The sequence below is a fragment of the Haemorhous mexicanus genome, chromosome 6, assembly GCF_027477595.1.
Source record: "Haemorhous mexicanus isolate bHaeMex1 chromosome 6, bHaeMex1.pri, whole genome shotgun sequence".
NCBI classification, from domain to species: Eukaryota; Metazoa; Chordata; class Aves; order Passeriformes; family Fringillidae; genus Haemorhous; species Haemorhous mexicanus.
Genome location: NC_082346.1, coordinates 9,251,132 through 9,270,505, shown reverse-complemented (window position 1 = coordinate 9,270,505; position 19,374 = coordinate 9,251,132). Strand labels below are relative to the sequence as shown.

The following is a 19,374-nucleotide window of genomic DNA, read 5'->3' as shown; positions in this document are numbered from 1 at the left end:
ATAGAGTAATGATCACCAAACTGCCTTTGAGGCTCCCAGTGTGAATGGATTCACTGAGATCTCATTCTTTAGAACTCACTACCTCAGCTATCCTGACATATGACACATATTAAGTGTCATGTTTCATAGCTCTGGGCTGGAATGAAGGAAATTTCAGTATGGGACACTACTATAAAATACAGCTTCCATTTAATTTGATAAGCTGAATTTTATCAGTTTTCTTCCACAGAAATTATATGCATGCTTGCAAATTTTATTTGTGTTTAAAAAAATTCAAGAAAGGTCTTCAAATACATAATCCATTACTATCCATTTTCAAATACCAGTCACAGCAGCTGTGCACTACCCTCCCTCGATGCAAGCAGTGCAGAATATTTTAAAACCAGTTATCACTCCATGCTGCACTAGAGATACTCCAAACCACACCTTCCCTCTTTTCTTGGTTCTGAGTCCAGAAATTGCCCAATTGCTTTGTCCAATGAATACTACTCTTGATTCAGGTCAAATATTCCTCTGAAAACCTGGCTTTTATGCACTAAACTCATCTCTTAGTTATCAAAAAGATTAGAAAAATCATTAAAATTTCTGCTGAGGTAAGTATTTGGTAAGAGCTGGCCTAAGAATATCTAAATCCAAAATCTAACACTGTAAATGCAAATTAAACATTGCCTACACCTTTAGCTTTCAAAACTGGGACCAAATTCGCATTCCTTTCTCTCACGTGGGCCCAAACAGGATTTTCCAGCCACAGACCTGCACTCTGTGAAGAATGCCAAGGAGCCAGCAGCTGACAAGCTCAAACAAACAAAACAAACTGGGGTTTTAGCCAGCACTGGCAGCCCCAGCAGATCATAAACACCAAACCAAGGGCCACAGGCATGCTTCCATGAAAGTCACATGTACTGACACAGCCAGAAAGAAAACCATTAATCCAGGAAACTTTCTGGACCTGGAGAAGCCACAGGTAGGTTTTACTCATGAAGAACCCACCAGTCCCTGGCAGTGGCAGGTTTGGGGAAGGGCAATCTGATGTTTCTCTACACCCAGTGAGTGTCTTTTTTTGAGGTCTGTCTCAGGATCTGCTCCTCACCTGGTAAACCTCAGCCTTTTCCAGTGTAGTCAGATGTTTATTCCCCATCTATCCTGACAGAAATGTCTCCCCTTTTGATTCAAAGGCTTTCCTGCATTTCCTGCATCCTAGGACTATAGGTCCTAGGACACAGAAATAATTTCTGCACCTAAAGCAGCTTTTAACCAAACTGCTAATTGATCATTTAATGCTAATATTATTCCCCATGTCAACCAGTTTTTTGAACAAAGATGCTACTTCATCCCTCATTTAATGAATGCTTAATTTTACTCACAGCTCTTGGGAAAATTTAAATAATACTAGCTAGGTTTTCTTCTTTCACTCATGAGGATCCCACCAGTCCCTGGCAGTGGCAGGTTTGGGGAAGGGAAATGTTGTGGTTTTTTTTCCTTTACACCCCGTGGGTCTCTTCTTTTGAAGTCTATCTCTTCACCTGGAAAACCTCAGCCTTTTCCAGTGTAGTCAGAGGTTTATTCCCCACCTATCCCAACAGGAATGTCTCCACTTCAGAATCAAAGGCTTTCCTGCATTTACCCCCCTGCCTGGTGTACAGGATGCTTTGGAGATTTTTAATACTGATAACAAAGGCCATGCAGCAAGGAAAAGGAAATGAGGATCATCCAGTCTGGATCTGTCCTTTTAACAGATAATGCCACCCTATTCTAAACGGACAGTTTATAAGTTAGAAGTTTTGTAAATAGTTATAAATTTGTTATCTCCAGCAAAAAGTGAAATAAAGCAAACAGAATAAAAAAAAAAAAACAACCACAGAAAAGGCAACTTTTTCTATACTTCATTTTTACTATGTCCTCTCCCCAAAGGACGAAGTAAGGTCTTTTATCAACTTCTTCTACTCCTATATCTGCATTGCTCTAGAAATCAGTACATAAAGCAGTGATATCCTCAGCTGTTATTGCTCATCACCCCCTGCAGTTCTCTAAGTATGCAGATTTCAGTGTTTATGGAAATGATTTAAGCATGGAAATACTTGACCCAATCCTGTTTGCAGAAAAAATGGAAAAGCTCAAATAACAACTCACCAGGTTCTCCTCAAACCACTCCCTCAGACACAGTGCTGTGGCCCCTGGGATTTGGTTTCTCAGAGCTTCTTTCTCCTGAGGGTCCTCCAGCATCTCCAGGGCCATCTTCAGATCTTCCAGGAGGTGTAAAATTTGAAATGTGCCCAGGTACACTGATGGAGCAGGTGACACAATATCATAACCACCATTAGCATACTCTGTTGCTGACTTTGTGCCTAAGGAAAAACAAAGTGAGGAGAGACAATAATAGCATAAAATCGCTATGGAGGTGGCAAATTAATAGGTACTGCATGCTACAATATTTGGGCTTCAGACTGACAAGTTTCACTCCAGGCTGAAAACTTTCATTTCAGGCTTAGAAATACCTGAATTAGTCTCTAGAGAAATCATGAAATCTGGAGAACCAAATGCAAGAGGTTTGTACATGCTTATCAAAAAAGATTTTTGACCTAGATCATGTTTGCAATGTCCAAATGATAAATCCCAAAGCTTATCCCAAATCACCTGTAGTTTTCCACAGTTGCCATGAGATGTCACTAACTTCTCAGCTACATCACTGAAAGTCCCCATTCTGCACGCTGCAAAGTAATGAATGACTGATGCAGCTCTCTGACAAGAAAATGGGATCAAAATAGATCATGTTACCAGATCTAGAAAAACATAAATGACCATGAGCAGGTTTAGAACTCTCCCACAGAGAACAACACCCAAAAAGTTAGCAACAAAAATTGCAAATGAAACTTTTCTAGCTCTATAAATGACAAAAAGCTCTCTAAATTGCATTGTGTCTCTCCTTCCAGTCCTCCAACACCAATATTATTTTTCTCAACACTTACAGGCACAGAACCCATAACTCACTTATGGAAGTATTATAAATAATACAAATTCTAATATCTCCAAAACGTACTTGTTTTCTTAGTACCCTCTGTATTGCAATGAGATGCACACTAAAATAAGCTCTCCTTTCTCAGTCCTGGATTTCAGACCTTAATATGCCTCTGTATCTTAAGAAGCAGTCAGGTAGAAAATTTCTATTTGCTCTACTTTTAAAACTTTTTATTTACAATTCATTGCCTCATGTATATAATAGATTGTACACATATTTTCATTTCTGTTCTCTCTGGCATACAAAAAAATCACAATTTCCCTTCTTATTTGATAAAATGGGAGGTTTTTTTTTTGTTTTTGATTATTCACATTGTACTGGCTCCACATAATATTTAGTATTCTTTAGAAGACTTCATAATTGATGCACACAAGGGGATTTTAATAATCTCCTTGCTATTATTCTTTTTACTCCTGTGTTTAACATAGTTTACGTGTAAGCAATGAAGGGAACAAAAATCTTTGACAATGACCTTTTAAATTTATTTTTCCACTGAGCAGATGTATCTAATGTGATGTAAAAATGTATAAGGAATTCAGATTTTCTTCTTGAATGCACAGTACCTCACATCAAACAGTGTTAGTTTGCCTGCTGTGGCCATTTATCTACCATGATCTGGGCATCTATGTTTGAACCCAGTGTTTCACTTTACCTGCAGCCTGATACACATCTCATGAACACACCAACACTGGAGGTCCTAGGACACAGAAATAACTAAAGCAGCTTTTAATCAAACTGCTAATTGATCATTTAATGCTAATATTATTCCCATGTCAACCAGTTTTTGAACAAAGAAGATACTTGGTCTCTCATTTAATGAATGCTTAATTTTACTCACAGCTTTTGGGAAAAATTCAAATAATATTAACCAGATTGTCTTCAAAAACTTTTTCGATCACCCAAAGTAATCATGTCTTTGCAAAAAAAAAAAAAAAAAGTGTGGCTTGAATTCTACCATATGATCCATGTGGGGCTCTTTTTTGACTATTTTAAATAATGAGAAGCCCTTCCTGGAAATTTTTCAAGGCTCTGTAGTAGGATTTTTCTTTTTTTATTTTGGTAAAGCAACTGCCATTTTCACTACTGGAGCATTTCATATTACTTTAATCTCTTTCCTGACTCAGAATATTCTGTTTGATCCTGTTGACCTCTACTGCTTATGAGTTTATTTTAATACCTCAAGTGCAAGATCTCATCTTAATTTCTGGCCAAGACCATGTGCAAGATAAAGTTTCTTCAATATCCGGTGCTCCAAGGCTGCCACAGGAGCCAACATTCCCCTGTAAACCAACCTTGGCTTCCTGAATTACTTCCTTTTGAGGGGACGATCAACTGACTGCTCTGCAGGACTTGTGTTCTATTACACCTAAATGACATTTTCTTTTGTATTTCTATGCTCTCAGCTACTTAGGCCATCTTGTTTCTGTTATCTCCTAATGCAGATTAATAATAAACTATTAAACTGAAAAAAAAGCAGATTTTCAAACTGAGTAAGGGGCCATTTGGATCATATAACCAATGACATCTTTTCATTCAGCCAGAGAGGCTGGTAACATTCTGAGAGATGCACACACAAACTGATACATGACCCTGACTTCTTAAGTAGCATTAATTCCTTGGTTATTGTGCCATTTCTCACTCTTTTGGGAAACTCCATGCCAATATTTCCTTTTTGCTTAGCAAGCACTTTTCACCCTAGAAAATCAGACAGGATTCAAAGTTATTTCATAATCAGCTGTGGTGGCTACCCCTTCAATGAACTGGCAATTTAGAATATTTATGTAATGGGAGAAATTGAAAGGAGCATTCTGCTATAGATTTTTTCAAGATAGTTTTATGAATATTTTATATTTATAGACAAGAGAAAAAAACCAAACAAAACTCCACCCAATCCAAAAAAAATCACATAAACTTACAGACCCACAACAAATACTTCAGGTGTGGGAAAAAAAAGCCAAGCTAAATACAATTTAGGACAGTTGTTCAGGAGCTCAGTTGAATGTACTAGGTAGAGTAGATAGTTTATATAATCAAATAAACACCTCCATCAAATGTACCACTGTGACTTCCTCCAGGACAGTATAGGTAACACATTTGCTCACCAGCACAAGTGACTCACTGGGTATCACCTCTTGCCTCAATCCTTGCATTATCATAGCTACAACACTCCTGGCAGCATCTGCTTTCCCTAGCAAACAATCCCAGGTGATGCAGGAAAATTCAGTTGATATTTTATAATGTCAGTGATATTATATTAATCATATAATAATATTTATATATTAATATTATAAGTTATGTTATATTAGTGATATTATATTAATGTAATTATAATAATTACATTATAATTGTATAACGTCAGTGATATTCACACATTTCATCATGCCTTCATTTGATTTGCCTCTACCAAAATACCAGAGAAAACAGCATATACACACATGGACTGTCATGTTTAAGAAACTGGTTTTATAAAGGATAAAATTTCTAAAGTGTTGGAGCACAGGCAGGGCCAGCCAGGAATTCTGTGATTTCCTGAGACTGGGCATGCTCCATATGCATGCTTGAGTTATCCCAAGCTCTTCAATTGGCAGTTCAGACTGGCAGAATTCTCTGCATCCTCCCATTTTGCAAAACGCTGAATTACTTTCAAACTGGTTTGCTATGGATTGCTAACGTAGTCCCTTTTATTCTCCTAGCAATGGAAAATGGAGAACTCCTTTGAATGCAACAAATAATGCACTTTGTAGTAGGGACAGAAATGCAGAAATACAAAGCCCAACTCAGCATTTTAATTCAGAAAACTTCCTGATTTACTGCTAAAATTCAAATTAATCACAGGCTTCCTTCTTTTATTTGCTTTCCATGTAGTTTCATACTAAGTAGGATTGCACTGCTCACCACAAGAACACAACCTGGAAAACAGAAGGGTGTAGGAGTAAATAATTGTATTTCTTTGCCTTGCTTTAAACCTTGACATCATCGTGCTGCAAAGTACATGAAGTTTTAGCACCAGACAGTAAGAATTTGGATGTTCTTGCAGATTAATGGAAATAAAAAGAGATGCCACACAACAATTTTTGTTACCAGCATTCTCCACTATTTACAGCTGTCTATATCTGTGTAGCTTTGTTAAAAATAACTGAAGAGGGGAAGAATGAAGTTCAAACATCAGAATTTTATCAATACTCAGGAAAAATTATTGACGTTTCCAACTCTTGCAAAATAACTAATTCTTTTTCTTGAGCAAGTCATAGTCTTCCTATACCTCACTTCTTTTTCCAGGGGTAAACAGGACACAGGGGAATCTTTTGTCATGAAGTTTATATAATACCTAACACCATGGTTTGGTAGTGTACTCCTGGAACACAATTATTCATCATGAATGTTTACTTTAGAAGAGCAGGGAAAAAAGAGAGAGAGAGAGAGAAAAGAGAGAGAGAGAGAAAGGAGAGAGAGAGAGAAAGAGAAAAGAAAGAGAAAAGAGAAAGGAAAGAAAAGAAAGAGAAAGAGAAAGGAAAGAAAAGAAAGAAAGAGAGAAAAAGTGTTGAAACTGAGACATTCCAAGTAGCTCCCTCCTGGCCTCCCCAAACAGTTAGTGAGTGAAGGAGGTTAAAGGCAGCTGCGCATTATATGTAGGCAGAAAGAAGAAAATAAGAAATAAAGCAAGCAAAACAGCTTTTAAGTTACTCATTTCTCCCACCCTGACCGAGCATGCACATTTTTCTCTCAGAGTTCCTTGCAATTAGCAGGATGGCTTCAAAGAAACATTCCTTTTGGGCAAATACATAACCTATTCAGAAAACAGCACTGCCAGTAGCTTGCAAAAATAAGTTACTAGGAACAAGTAACGAAAGAGGTAAAAGCCCCACCAGGCTGAAAACCCCTCTCCTCAGCCCATCTTGTGTGCATTCATCCTTCACACAGCTTCCAACTCTCCTAGCAGTAGATGTTGTATCTGATCTCTCACTTTCCCTTGCATCTTGACTTCTGATCCCCTGCATTCATCCTTTTCACCTCAATTTTTTCATTTCAAACTGGCTGAGTTTGAAAAAAAAATCCAGGTAATGTACAACTCAACCAACAGTGGTCAAAAAGAGATTTTCCTAAGAATGCTGGCTCCTTTCAATCACAAATCAGCAAAAAACAAGGAAAGCCCCCCAGCAAACACCAAAACCTACTTCTATGCTGGTTAAGGATGACTTTCTATAAAGCTGGAAATATTAATGAGTAACAATATTGACGTCTGACCAACAGTGGTTGGAATAAAGTTCTAAACATACCTTTCCTCTGGCCTTTCAGTCAATCATTACATTACTAGAAAAAATATTTTTACCTGAATTTTTACTCAGTGAGCATAGAGGTTGTCCAAGTTCTTCCTCTCTCCTTCAAGATTACACAGTGCAATTTCCTTTGAAGCACAGTTTTCTTTTTCTCATGAAGACAGCCTTGAAAATGTGAGTTTATGTAAACTAGTAGTAAGGGCTGGAGAGGACGTATTTCAGCCTCCTTGTTCCTAAGCCTCCTGCAGGAGGAGTGAAGACGGAGCTCACACAAGCCTTTCTTCCCATACTGTGATGCAGAATACATCACAAACTGTGTGTTTTGAATCACAGCTCATATTAACTTCTCCTCAAATCTCTGCTTTTAAATCTTTAACTACAGGGAAAAGTAACCATTAAGCTGGATTAGCAGGAAGCCCTAGGAAAAAATTTCCAAGCCTAAAAACACTAATGACCACATTCAGATGAGAGCTTCACACAGCTCAGATGATTTTCAGCTGAGCTCTGCCTACAATCACACATGGAATCTTTCAGACAATTTCCAAGAACTGTCTATAATTTCTTATGCAAATTGTAGGTGTAATTACTCAGATTTCTTTCCTGCATGCTTCTAGATGCTGAGCTGCGATGTGCAGTACTTTTAGAGACTGCACACACAGTTCCAACAAAGAGAATCTCTCCTACCCAGAAACATAAGCTAAGCAGCCTGGTGAAGAAAAGGGAGATAGATTATACAGCTGTGATGGACGTTTGAGGCTAAGTCTCCATTGCACAGGAAAAACAGGATCAACACATTTATTAAAAAATAAAAAAAATTGCAATTTTCTCTGTTTTTAAATTACACATAAAAAAGGAGTGTATTTAGGGCCAGTGAAATCATTAATCTAAGTAAAACAGTGTTTTTAGCACAAAATCTGTAATTGTTGTAATGAGCAGTAGTAAGATCATTCAGTTTGTGAGGAAGTGAAGGAGACTTGTTCCATTAAGATTACACAGTTTTCACTTTTTAAAAGACTCTTGAATCAATTTCATTAGCTTAAAGTAAGAAGTGGACAAGATACAATTTTGAATTTAATGATACGAAACTTTTAAATTTAAAATCTTAGCAATCTGTCCACTTGCCTGTTAAAGAACTGACTCACTCATGTACTGAAGAACAGATCACATCATATAAACTACAAAAGGACCTTTGTGTCTCAGATTTTCAATCCCGTGGGGTTTTGCCCATCATGGTTTAACTGCCTTTCTTTGCCACATGTTGTATCTGCAGCTATTTATGTTTCAGTTTCTTTTCAATCCTTCCTCAAAACTCAGTAAAAACAGCATTGCTCTGTGGAGTTTATTTGCTATAACTGCAAATACATTGCTGCAGTTTGGTAAGTTGGTGTAAGTGTCTAGGACACTACAGCATTTCTACTGTTTTGTACTAAAAAAACCTATCCCTTGTCAGGAATAAAAAATTTAAAGTAGTATATTTAAACTGTAAGCATTTTTCCATTTTGAATTAGTTTTAACTCCCATTCTCAAGAAAACTGCTAATTTTGTGGTTTTGCTGGAAAGGCAGAAACACTTGCAAGGGAAGTTAAAGAGCAAATAGATCAGTAAATCAGTGCGACTTGGACCTTCAAAGGACCACTTTGCCCTACAGCAAACAATTTTAAACACCAATTTTTTAGATAATAATTAAGTATTTATAGGAAAGATGCTCTCAGTGCTTTCAGCTCTGTATGTTCTGCAGTTCTGCCCTGTTTGCAGAGGGAATCCATCACTCCTGCAAGCAATATTGAGAGGCTCCCGTGTCCATCCTGTGCTCAGACCCCCATGATTCTGAGAAAGTGAGACTGGGAAGCATGTCTGGGGACTGCTGTAGTGACCACTTGCAAAGTGAAGCACTCAAAATTGAGGAAATTCCAAAGGTCAGGTTGCTCTGGCAACCCTGGGGAAAGGATTAGAAGCCAGTGCTGCACAGGCACAAATCACCATGCAAGGTGCCCTGATTTTCACATGCTTTTAGAACAAAAATGCAGCTGGAAACTTATGCAAAGTTTTAACCTGAAGGCTATAGCAAGTGTAAAAGTCTTAATAAATAGCTGGTTATAGTAACAAATGGCTGTAACGGTCATTCAAGTGTGTACATTTGTTTTAGGTGCGGTTAACAAAATGAAAGGCAAGGCCACAGAGAGCTAGCATGAAAAACGATGAATTGAGTAAACAGAAAAACAATTGCTCGATTTTTAAATGTTTACAATATTTTTAATTGCTATAAATGGGTTATTATTGATATCTGAGGAATTAACTAATCAGCTTTTCTGAAGTCAAGTATCCGAAAATAAATGTCAGCACCTTAAAAAAAAAATTAAATGGTAAAAAATAAAACCCCACAAATTATAAACCATAAATATTGGGTTCAGCTTTTTCATTCCCTCCTTTAATATCCTGAATATTTAGAGGCCAAACACAATTTTTCCTCTTTCCTTTCTCCTCAAGTCCTCATCATTCTTGACACAAAGTTTGCTGGAACTGTTATGACAGGAAGTTATGTATTCCTCTATCAAAAGACCTCGTTTCAAGTAATTTTCTATGTAATTTCCTTTTTCATATCTCTATTGATGTAAGATCTATGCACAAACACACTGTAGTTAATGGTTAAGAAAGCCACAATATTATTTCTCACAAATGCAGAGCAGGAACAAGATACACAAGTGCTCTAGGCATATTATTTCTTCTGTTCAGAAAAAATAGCCTAAATCATTGATTGAAAAATAACAGAAGATAAAAAGGAAATGCATTAATCATAACTGAAGCACAGCCTTTTAACACAATTGTTATTTATTTAGAAAATGCAAGAAAACCACTGCAATTGTTGTTGTCCACTTACTTTGATCTATAACGAAGGAAATTGCTTAGTATTTAAATTGTTCTGTTGTGCTCATCATTATTTTAAATAATCAGTTCAGTGCTCTGAAGTGAAATTCTACAGAGATTCCTACTATAAAGTTATGCACCTTTACTATAGAAACCAAACTTTCAAACTCAAAGTTTTGTGAACCTTGAATAGGATTTAAGCAATGAAAATATAAAACTGTCTGGAAGTGTACAAATTGGAAAGAACAAATAGAAGTTATTTTCTAGCCATTCTACACAGTCCCAGCTGTGCCCATCAGCTGCATGTCACCCAGCATGGACTGCAAATGAGACCCACCAGCACCTCCCCAACACACAAAAATAGGATTAAGTGCTCTCTGTCTGGTCTGGACAATTTCAATCCCTCATGAAGCAGAACAGAGGTGTCCATCCTCCTCAGTTAAAGTGCTGTGAGACTGAATGAATCCTGTGATGACATGTGGCTATTCAGGGGTGAAGGATGAGGTCACCAGGAAATATTGTGATTTCCTTTTATTTATCTAGGAACTCAGCAAAAACTTTGTTCCACTGAGCCTAAAGCCCACCCAAAGGAGCTCAAGTGAGTGGCAGTGCTCTTTTTTAGTGTGGAAACCAAGTTCTAATCACTTATTAGAGGTGAATTATTAATCCCCACAAACAGCTCCTCCTTCAAATTCTGGCTGGTAAATCCCATGAGGAAAATACATTAAACTTGAACTAAAAGCCTGTTTATCTCTGAAGTACAATTTCCTCTGGAGGCTCCTTTTCCAGCAAGGCTGTGGACAGTACTGGGTTTCTAACACAGCAGCCAAAGCCATGAGCTGAACACCAACATTCAGCTAGCTCAGGAAAAGGGAATTTAAACATGAATACTCCTTGCTCAGCTTTTTAATTGTATTTAATTTTTAATCTTTCTGTGCTAATACTGAAGCATTGATACAGAAGTATGTGATTGCACATTTAACTTTCTCATTATTTTCCAGTGAGCAATAATTGCAGGAGCTCTGGTTAAAAGAAAACTCAGTAATTACACTGATGACTTGGTGAATTTGAAGACACTGTAGCAAACTATATTGGAATTTTTAGATTTTACAATTAATGGTCATTAATCACAAAGGGAAATAATGGATTTACAAATTGATGACGGCAAGAAGCAGTTTGATATAAAATATTTGTAAAGTAAAAACTGTATTAATTTGCTATGATATATTGCAAAGAAAAATAACCAAAGTCTACAGTCCTATAAAGAAACACATCTTAATAAATGGGTACAAGCTAAATAAAAGGAGAAGTAATGATTTGGTTAAAGCTCAGAGGGAAACAATGCAAAGTCACACACCTTAAAAGAAGAATGAGTAGATGGATATGATATATGGTGCTTTTTTTCAGAGCAAACCTCTGTTTGGAGCGCAAGTCACTCCAGCTAATGGCTAAGTAATGTGCATAGACAATCACATTAGCCCTTTTTGATATTTTAGTCAAATAAGGCTAATCATTTAGCGTGCCTAATTTATATAGCTATGAGGGCGGGTTATCAGTACAGATGCACCCAGGCATAAAAGACCTGGGAACACTGACCTATCTGTCAAATTTGATCAGGCCCAGTGAAATTCAATTTGTTTATCTTGCCTCACAACCCTCCCCTCATACAGTCTGAGCACTAATAGGTTTTGTGCCGCACTGAGAATGAGCACAGGCTGCAGTGAGAGTTCTTGGTTGGATTAATCAGAATCATGCATGAGAGATGTTACTTCCTGGAGCAAGGAGCGGGACTTCTAGAATTGGAAGGCTAAAAGTGCAAATCTGTAAATGCTTGTGATATATATTTGCATATACCCAGTTGTTACCCTGAATGGCCACAATCCAATATTTTATTGAAGAGAACAAAAGAAGTGAAGGCTGATTAAAGAGATAGGATGCTCCATTTTTGCATGTGTATATATGCATTTATGCTCAAGCTTCAAAAGTTAAACAATGTCAGATATACATCTCTGGACTTCAATTCTCTAAAATTGGAGTAATGCTAACTTTGTGCCTAAAGATGAAGTTTCTGAGGCCAAGAGAAGTGTGTGGCTCTCCCAGTACTCACTCAGGCCTCATTGCAAAAAAAAGCTTATTTAGGTAAATTTAGTTCTTTAAATCCTGGATATGTCCATAGAATCTGGATACAGTAAATTGAAATAGCATAAGCTCTTAAAAAATGACTTTTTGCTGTTTCCTCTCAACTCTAAAAGCAGCTACATTTGTACAGATGATTTTTTCCATATTTGAAGCTCTACCTGGATGGATGTTTGACAACAAACCCAGATGTTTTCTGCACCAAAAATAGCATCAAATCATTTTGGCTTGGCAATTTGACCTTATCAATATGACAGCTGAACCTATTTTTAAAGTGAGCTTGGAGAATCATTATCTGGACATGATTTCCCAATTCTCCACTGATTTGAGGCTTATCAGCTGTTGCAGATTCTGGGATGACATACAGTGCTTAAATGCTTGATAATTATCTAATTTCACATGCTATTGATGGTGTTTATTGTTTGAATAATTCCTAACTGCTGTCAGCTTCTTCTCTACTACATGTATTTTTTTGCTCTGATGTTTCTTCATGCTTGTAACTAAAGGATGTTCGAAAGTTTCAGTACAGTATTACAGTCATCCTTTCAAAGGGGTTTTCTACCTTTTATTTTCTCTTACCACCACACAGGACAAGAGACCATTCCTGTTTTCCAGTCCCTGCCCAAATTGCATACAGAAGCTTACTGGATTGAATTAGGGAGAGCCAAACTCGAATTATCATTCTGTGCCTCAGTTTCAGACAAATTGGGATAACAGCCGTACCAAAGTATAGACTACAGCAGATCTACTTGGTCCTTCAATCATGCCAGAATATGCAAGAAATTGTTCCAGAACACACAGAACATTGGCTAGAGGAGAATGACAACAGACTTAACCTGTCTTAAAAAGTTTTATCTATTCCTGGCAAAAGAAAATAATAAAGAAATAAGGTCAACAACCTTTCCAAACAACTGGGTTTTTCCATAAGTATAGGAATAAATCAATATGTTTCTGTAGTAATACAGGTAGATATAACACTGAAATCATATGGGAAGCATTTAATTAACATCCATGAGGCTTGACAGATGCACTGTATGGGAAATAATTTGTTTTTTCTCCCATTAGATATCTTTATATAAGCTTGTTCTCAATGTTGTGCTGCCTATCTGTGGACATCAGACTGAAAATATAAGTACTGCAAAGTCACAGATTCAGCTCTCCTGGAGAGGCTGCTCATGACCACTGTGGAAATAAACTCCACTTGCCACTGGAGTTTATTTATGCCTGAATCTTTTAACTTTAGGGCTTGGTCACCAGCACAGAACAGCTGTGATCAGCTGATTTCCAGGGAATAGTTGTTCCAGCATCTGCTTTACTTCTCTGCCTTTGTGCTCTACACCACCTAGACAGCCAAGTGATGGGGGTAAAAGTGACGTCATTTGAAAGCCTGGAAAAATTTAATTTTATTCCTTATTCATCAAGATTAAACCCTGAAATGGTATGGCACAAACAATCTGAAAAAGGAACAGGGAAAAGAATATTAAAATCAACCAACCAACCACTGAACCAAAAGAAAAGCTGTCTTCTGGCCTCAATTATTTTTTTGACAAGAAACTTAGGAAAAAATTTATTTTCTTAGGCTGTCATATATTGCTATTTAATCAGTTATACCACATATTAGGAGGATATCTCTCCATACCATGAAAAAACACCCAGCACTAAACACCTATTGTCACAGCCAGGACTCGCCTCACAACTGATAGCTCCTGGAAAAAAAAAGTCTCTAATCTGAAAATCGATTTAAATAGAGTGACTTTTTCCAGTCTCTTGCTTTTTCTGCAGAGTGAAACGACCAGTGCATCCATGATATCCCCAGTGTGTGCAGAGCTGTGTATAAATCACCGCAGAAGGGAGACACTGAGTTCCATTTGTGTGCAGGTGATTTCTGAGCACAACTTCCATGGCACCCCAGTGGGCAAAAAGTATTGCAGTTCTCTAGTTTATGAATTATGGTTTGGGACTTGCTTTTCTTATACATCTGAGGGAAGTTCAATGCTTCCCTACCTATGGTGTTTTGCTAGGTGTAAAAAAAATAAATCCCAGTCAACTTCTGTTGGTTAAAATCTTGTTAGAATAAGGTTTTTCATGCAGGACAAGGAAATATGTGTTATTTTTCCTATTTGCCTTGAACTTTTTCTAGGCAAAAGTCACTTCAGTTATATCTATCCCATATTCATATTTACAGTTCTGTGCATCTCAGCAGTCTGTTAGAGTTTCCACATACAGAATAAAGTGAAGACTCATATGATGCAAAAAACAAACAAACCGAACCCTAGTGATTGTTTGAACTAAAAAAACTGGATAATGATCTAGCCTGATGGCGACACTTAAAGCCCCATATCAGTCTCTGGACAGAAAGCTTTCCCAGAAGAGCATGAAGATCAAGGAGCAGCACAGCTGCAGCTGATGCCTTTGCCTCCATCACCAGGGAAGAAGGCTCAGCCTGGGTGTCACTCTTTAGATTTATGAAGCTTTAGTGAATTCTTTCCCATTGTGCAAAAGTGAGATCATGGCCCTACCCTGACACTCCTTTAAGGAGCTCCTGCTGCATGGTGTGAGAGCACAAACCCCAGGACATAATAAAAATTAGGTGTGTTTTTATGTATACACACATTTTTATATATCTCTATGTGCATGTTTTTGATGCAGTTATAAATTATCCAGCAAGCCAGAAGACTTGGTGAAAACTTTACCACATATTGAAATACAAAACTAACATTTGGATGGTGCCACATGGCTTAGGATGTGTTTAAGTTACCATAGAGCATTAAAGCAAAGTAAACCTTTCTTACTTCAACATTCACCTGTCTGAGGGGAAATTAATTATAGGGTTTCTTTTACTTGCTTTATTTATTTTCAGCTTTCTTCACACAGCTATTGAACCAGAGCGTTAATAGTGAAATCTGCGTGTCAGAGAACCTGATAAAGTGGGAATAATTATTAAAAAGCAAACCAAACATAGTTAAATCTCAAGACTGTGTGGTGTAAAATAATGCATTGTTGTACCTGCAATGATGTCATCCATTTGCTCCAAAGCTGCTTCCAGCATATGACTGGCATCAGAAGCCATCCTCTGGGATTTCTTCAGATCTTTACTCCCTCTACTGAAAAGACAGAATAAACCATATGTATTACACTAAATAGCCTGATGGCAAAATATATGTCACTGTCACATTATGCATTAGGCTACACAAACAAAATCCATGTTAAAGCTTAGTAATGCAGCCTAGTGATACAAAAATACAGCCCAATAATAACAAAACTAAAAAAAACACCAACAACCTTTTCCTGTTCTTGATAGATGACTTGGAAGTTCTGATTCATTTTTTTGAAGAGATTTTAGTAAAACAGTCAAATGCAAATAAAAAAATCTCAAAGAACTTCAAATACTGGAAGCCCAAGATTCTTCTGCTCCTCCTCCTTAACAATGGTTCCCTAGATTCAAAGTTCAGTGCATTTCAGCCTTTTTCTCTGTGGGGAAAAAAAGAGGATTGACTAAGGTTCAATGAAGGAATGAAGACATGGGGCAGAACAGGTCTTTCCTATTAGCAGAAATCTTTAGGAAGTCTGCTTTTTGATTTTTGCTTTAAGAGTAAAGAAAATTCTGAAATAATTTTTATTCCTTCTTTCTATATCCCCCTTCAGTCTTTTCACCATCTCTTTCATGACACCAAAAATCCCATTTTTTTCTGTTCAAATAACCAAAATGCCCCAGATATGAGTTCTCTGAATTTGCTGCTGCTACTATAAAACAGGATTAAATACATTCATGCTACCACCTGACAGTGGGGATAACAAAAAAAAATAAAGAGAAAACCCTTCCAGAATGAGTACCTGATTGTGAGTTGGTGCTGCTGGACTCTAAGCCAAGCAGCAGCTGCTGCTGCCAACAGATGACATTTCAAAGGGGAGAAAAATTTATTCAGTCCATTTCACTGCCAGTGAAAAAATCCCCTCTGGAATAAGGCCCTTTTGCACATCACTTCATCAATGAAGCACGAGAGCAGTGCCCACACAGAGAGGAAACAGGGATGGCTCCTGTGCATGCGGCTCACAGGGTTCCAACACAGCTCACAGCACCCACAGAGCCCACAAAGGCTCACAGTATTTTGATTGCTTCTCCATGAAAGCTGCAATTCAGTCTCTCAGCATTCAGTCTTTTTTCACAGCGAGTTGTAAGAGCTGTGGTTTAAAACTGTTCCATTTTAGCAGCTACCACCAAAGACCCCTAGCCTGACAATGGACAGATTTCCTTCATATAACTCAGGTTGTGTGTAGGTGTAAATGCAATGGGCCTATGATCCCAATGCTACTGAAATGCCACGAATATGTGTTTATCATGGGATTACTTGTGCTAAGAATTCAAATAGTTTGAGTTGAAAAAAAATTACAATGAAAATTTCTATCATCCAACCAAAATTGTTTTCTTCTCTTGAAAACTAACAATCCTGAGACATGGGTTTTTCTCCAAGAAATGGGTTTCTTCTTCAAAGAAATCTAATTTATTAGGAACCTCTGTGTTATCAGCATCCCATGTTGATTCCAGTTAATGTAGATAACCCCAGGACCCAGAGAGACAGATGCAGGAATGAGTCAGGAACTGCAACATTCTAATTTAAACTCTGCCATTTACAGCTTGTCACAGTGGGTAAGCCACAATTTAGCTTCAGATCACATTGATCTGAAGAGCAATGTGAGAATGCCTCATCCTCACTGTCACCCAAGGCTCAGATTAATGGAAATGAATCAGTGGTTTTGGTCCCTCAGTTTTTCTGTCAAAATAACCTTTTAAGTACAAGCAATGCTAAATTTAACCAAAGTACATGTCACTCAAATATATCATTTAATGGCACGGGAAATAACATAAATTGTGCTCAGAATAATCTGGAAAGCCATTAAGTCAGCTGATATAAACTTAAAATTTCAGAGAGCTTTCTTTCACACTTGAACTTTCCAGACACTCCCCCTGATCCTGCTGCTTCCATTTGCTGGTTGTTGGGAGACTTTCATCTTCTGTTACCACATCACAGGCCACCAAAGCCCTCTCAGCTGCAATGATCCTCCTTCCTTGCAGTATTTCCTCTAGTTCAAAGCAGCCATACCACCGGGAATAATCACCTCAGTTACAGGAAATCCACCTACAGGTGGCAAACAGGGGCCAGAGGGGCACCAAGGTTCCCACGCCACCAGCCACTGCCCAGGAATGCATGGTCATCAGCTGTGTGGGGCAATCAGGGCAGCAAATTTCTGGCTCAGAGTTAGAAGGCAGAAAAAGAATGAAAATCACTAAACATAGCATAGAGTTTCTAATTCTAGGTTGCACTCCATGCTTTTATTTGTGATGAAAGCCACTGGAGCAGCGCACGGCCGTTCAAACAAGAAATGCAGGACTACATGTCGTGTTAACATTTGATTTAGTATTTCATCACTTGCAGTGACAAAGGCACAGAAAATGCTGATACACTGCATTACAAACTTGAAAATTCACTGATGGAAAAACCTCCCATCAAAGCCTTGGCAAAACCCACAAAGTTTTGCTGAAAAACTCCACAGAAGTGAATCTCCAATCTCCTCCCTGCCTCCACAGCCAGCCCATTTTCTCACCTGTACCCACTGAGGCTTTGCTGCCTAACTGCATTAAGCTATAGCAAAACCTGCTGATCAAACAAGGATTTATTAATAAAAGCAATATTCTTTGCTCCAGAGAGATAATGTAATATTACTTGCTTGACATCTTTTTCTAGACAGACCTGCTGTATGTGCTCCAGGCAAGTCTCACTTTCCCAGACACTCCCTCCTTGCAGTTTGGCTGCTCTGAGCAGTATTATGAAAAGAGCATGTTAGATTTCCTGAGCTTTCAGCTACCATTTCTGATCTAATTCTATAGAAGTATCTTCAACTATGGATTTTTTAAAAATATTATTAAATAACAAGACACTTATAACAGCCTCTCCAAACAGGATCCATCTATTTGCTGGTATGTTAATTACAAATATTTTTTACGGTTTTCATTCCTGAATGACATCAACATATGCAGAACACAATGACTTATTTACTTATGTAAATACATACATATATTAAAACAAAAAAAAGTTTTTTCAGCTTTGGTAAGGACTGAACAAAAGCTACCTCTCACATTACAGTACAAGCTTCAATATTAGCAAATTCTAACCTTCAGGATTTATTAGATTAATTCATATGCCAGCAAAATACAAGAACAGGCTACTCACCTTTTCAGGTCTCTAGGAAGAAAAGAATTTACTTTTTTGCCTGACCAGTGAAAATTCCTTGCTATTAATAGCTGAAGTTTTACTGTTAAGCAGACATAAGTCTAAATTATTATCATCCCTTCTAAGCCACATTCTCCTAGTAATTTAGAGCCCAGCCCACAGAGATATTGCAACCTTGTTTGTTATAATTGCCTAAGTAATGACATCTTCCAGGAAGTGCAGACAGAGCAAACTGGCCTGAATTCCTGAAATTTATTTTGCTAAGATAGTTTTGCAGTGTACGTCCTTATCTTAGATTTGCATTCCAAATAAAATGAAAAATCTCTGGTGGAACTATTGTGCTCAGAGCCAATATCCCTTGCAAATTTCTTAGCCTACATTCTCTATGTAAAACTACAACCTACTGTGTCCAAAGGAACATAATATTTAACAGACATATTCACTGTGAGCAAGATGTTCTTCAGAACTATGAAAAGCCTTAATTAAATTTGAATCTTTCATGACTGGCTTGAACCAGCAGCTGTTCAGAGATAAGAATATGAACAACATGAATTCAGGCAACTCAGATGTTTTCCCAAGGCTGCTCATAATAATGAGGTTATCAACTCTATCAACTACAAGGGGTGTGGTTTTTGATAGAAACTCCAGAAATCCAGACCTTGTCTGTGGCCTACAAATTCCTCTCACATTTAGCTGACACATGTAATAATTAACTACCACCACCTTTTTTTTCCTAGGATGAATAAGTACATGCTTGCAAACTCTTTAAATACTCAGACTTAAGTATTACATGGCTTTGTACTTAATGGCATAATGAAATATCAAGTGCCTTGGATAAGCTCAGGAGTCC

The 19,374-nt window shown here is 37.6% G+C and overlaps 1 protein-coding gene across 1 annotated transcript in view; it reads right to left on the bottom strand.

The window, feature by feature from the left end:
- Window positions 1-15,379, bottom strand: part of PPFIBP2 (PPFIA binding protein 2) — a 76,125-nt gene extending 60,746 nt beyond the window's left edge. The window contains exons 1-2 of the mRNA XM_059848401.1: window positions 15,301-15,379; window positions 2,131-2,345 (exon numbers count right to left, since the gene is read on the bottom strand). Coding sequence (XP_059704384.1) covers window positions 2,131-2,345; window positions 15,301-15,364 — 279 coding nt within the window. The 5' untranslated portion in view covers window positions 15,365-15,379. The remainder of the gene's footprint in view (window positions 1-2,130; window positions 2,346-15,300) is intronic.
- Between the last annotated feature and the right edge of the window lie 3,995 nt (window positions 15,380-19,374).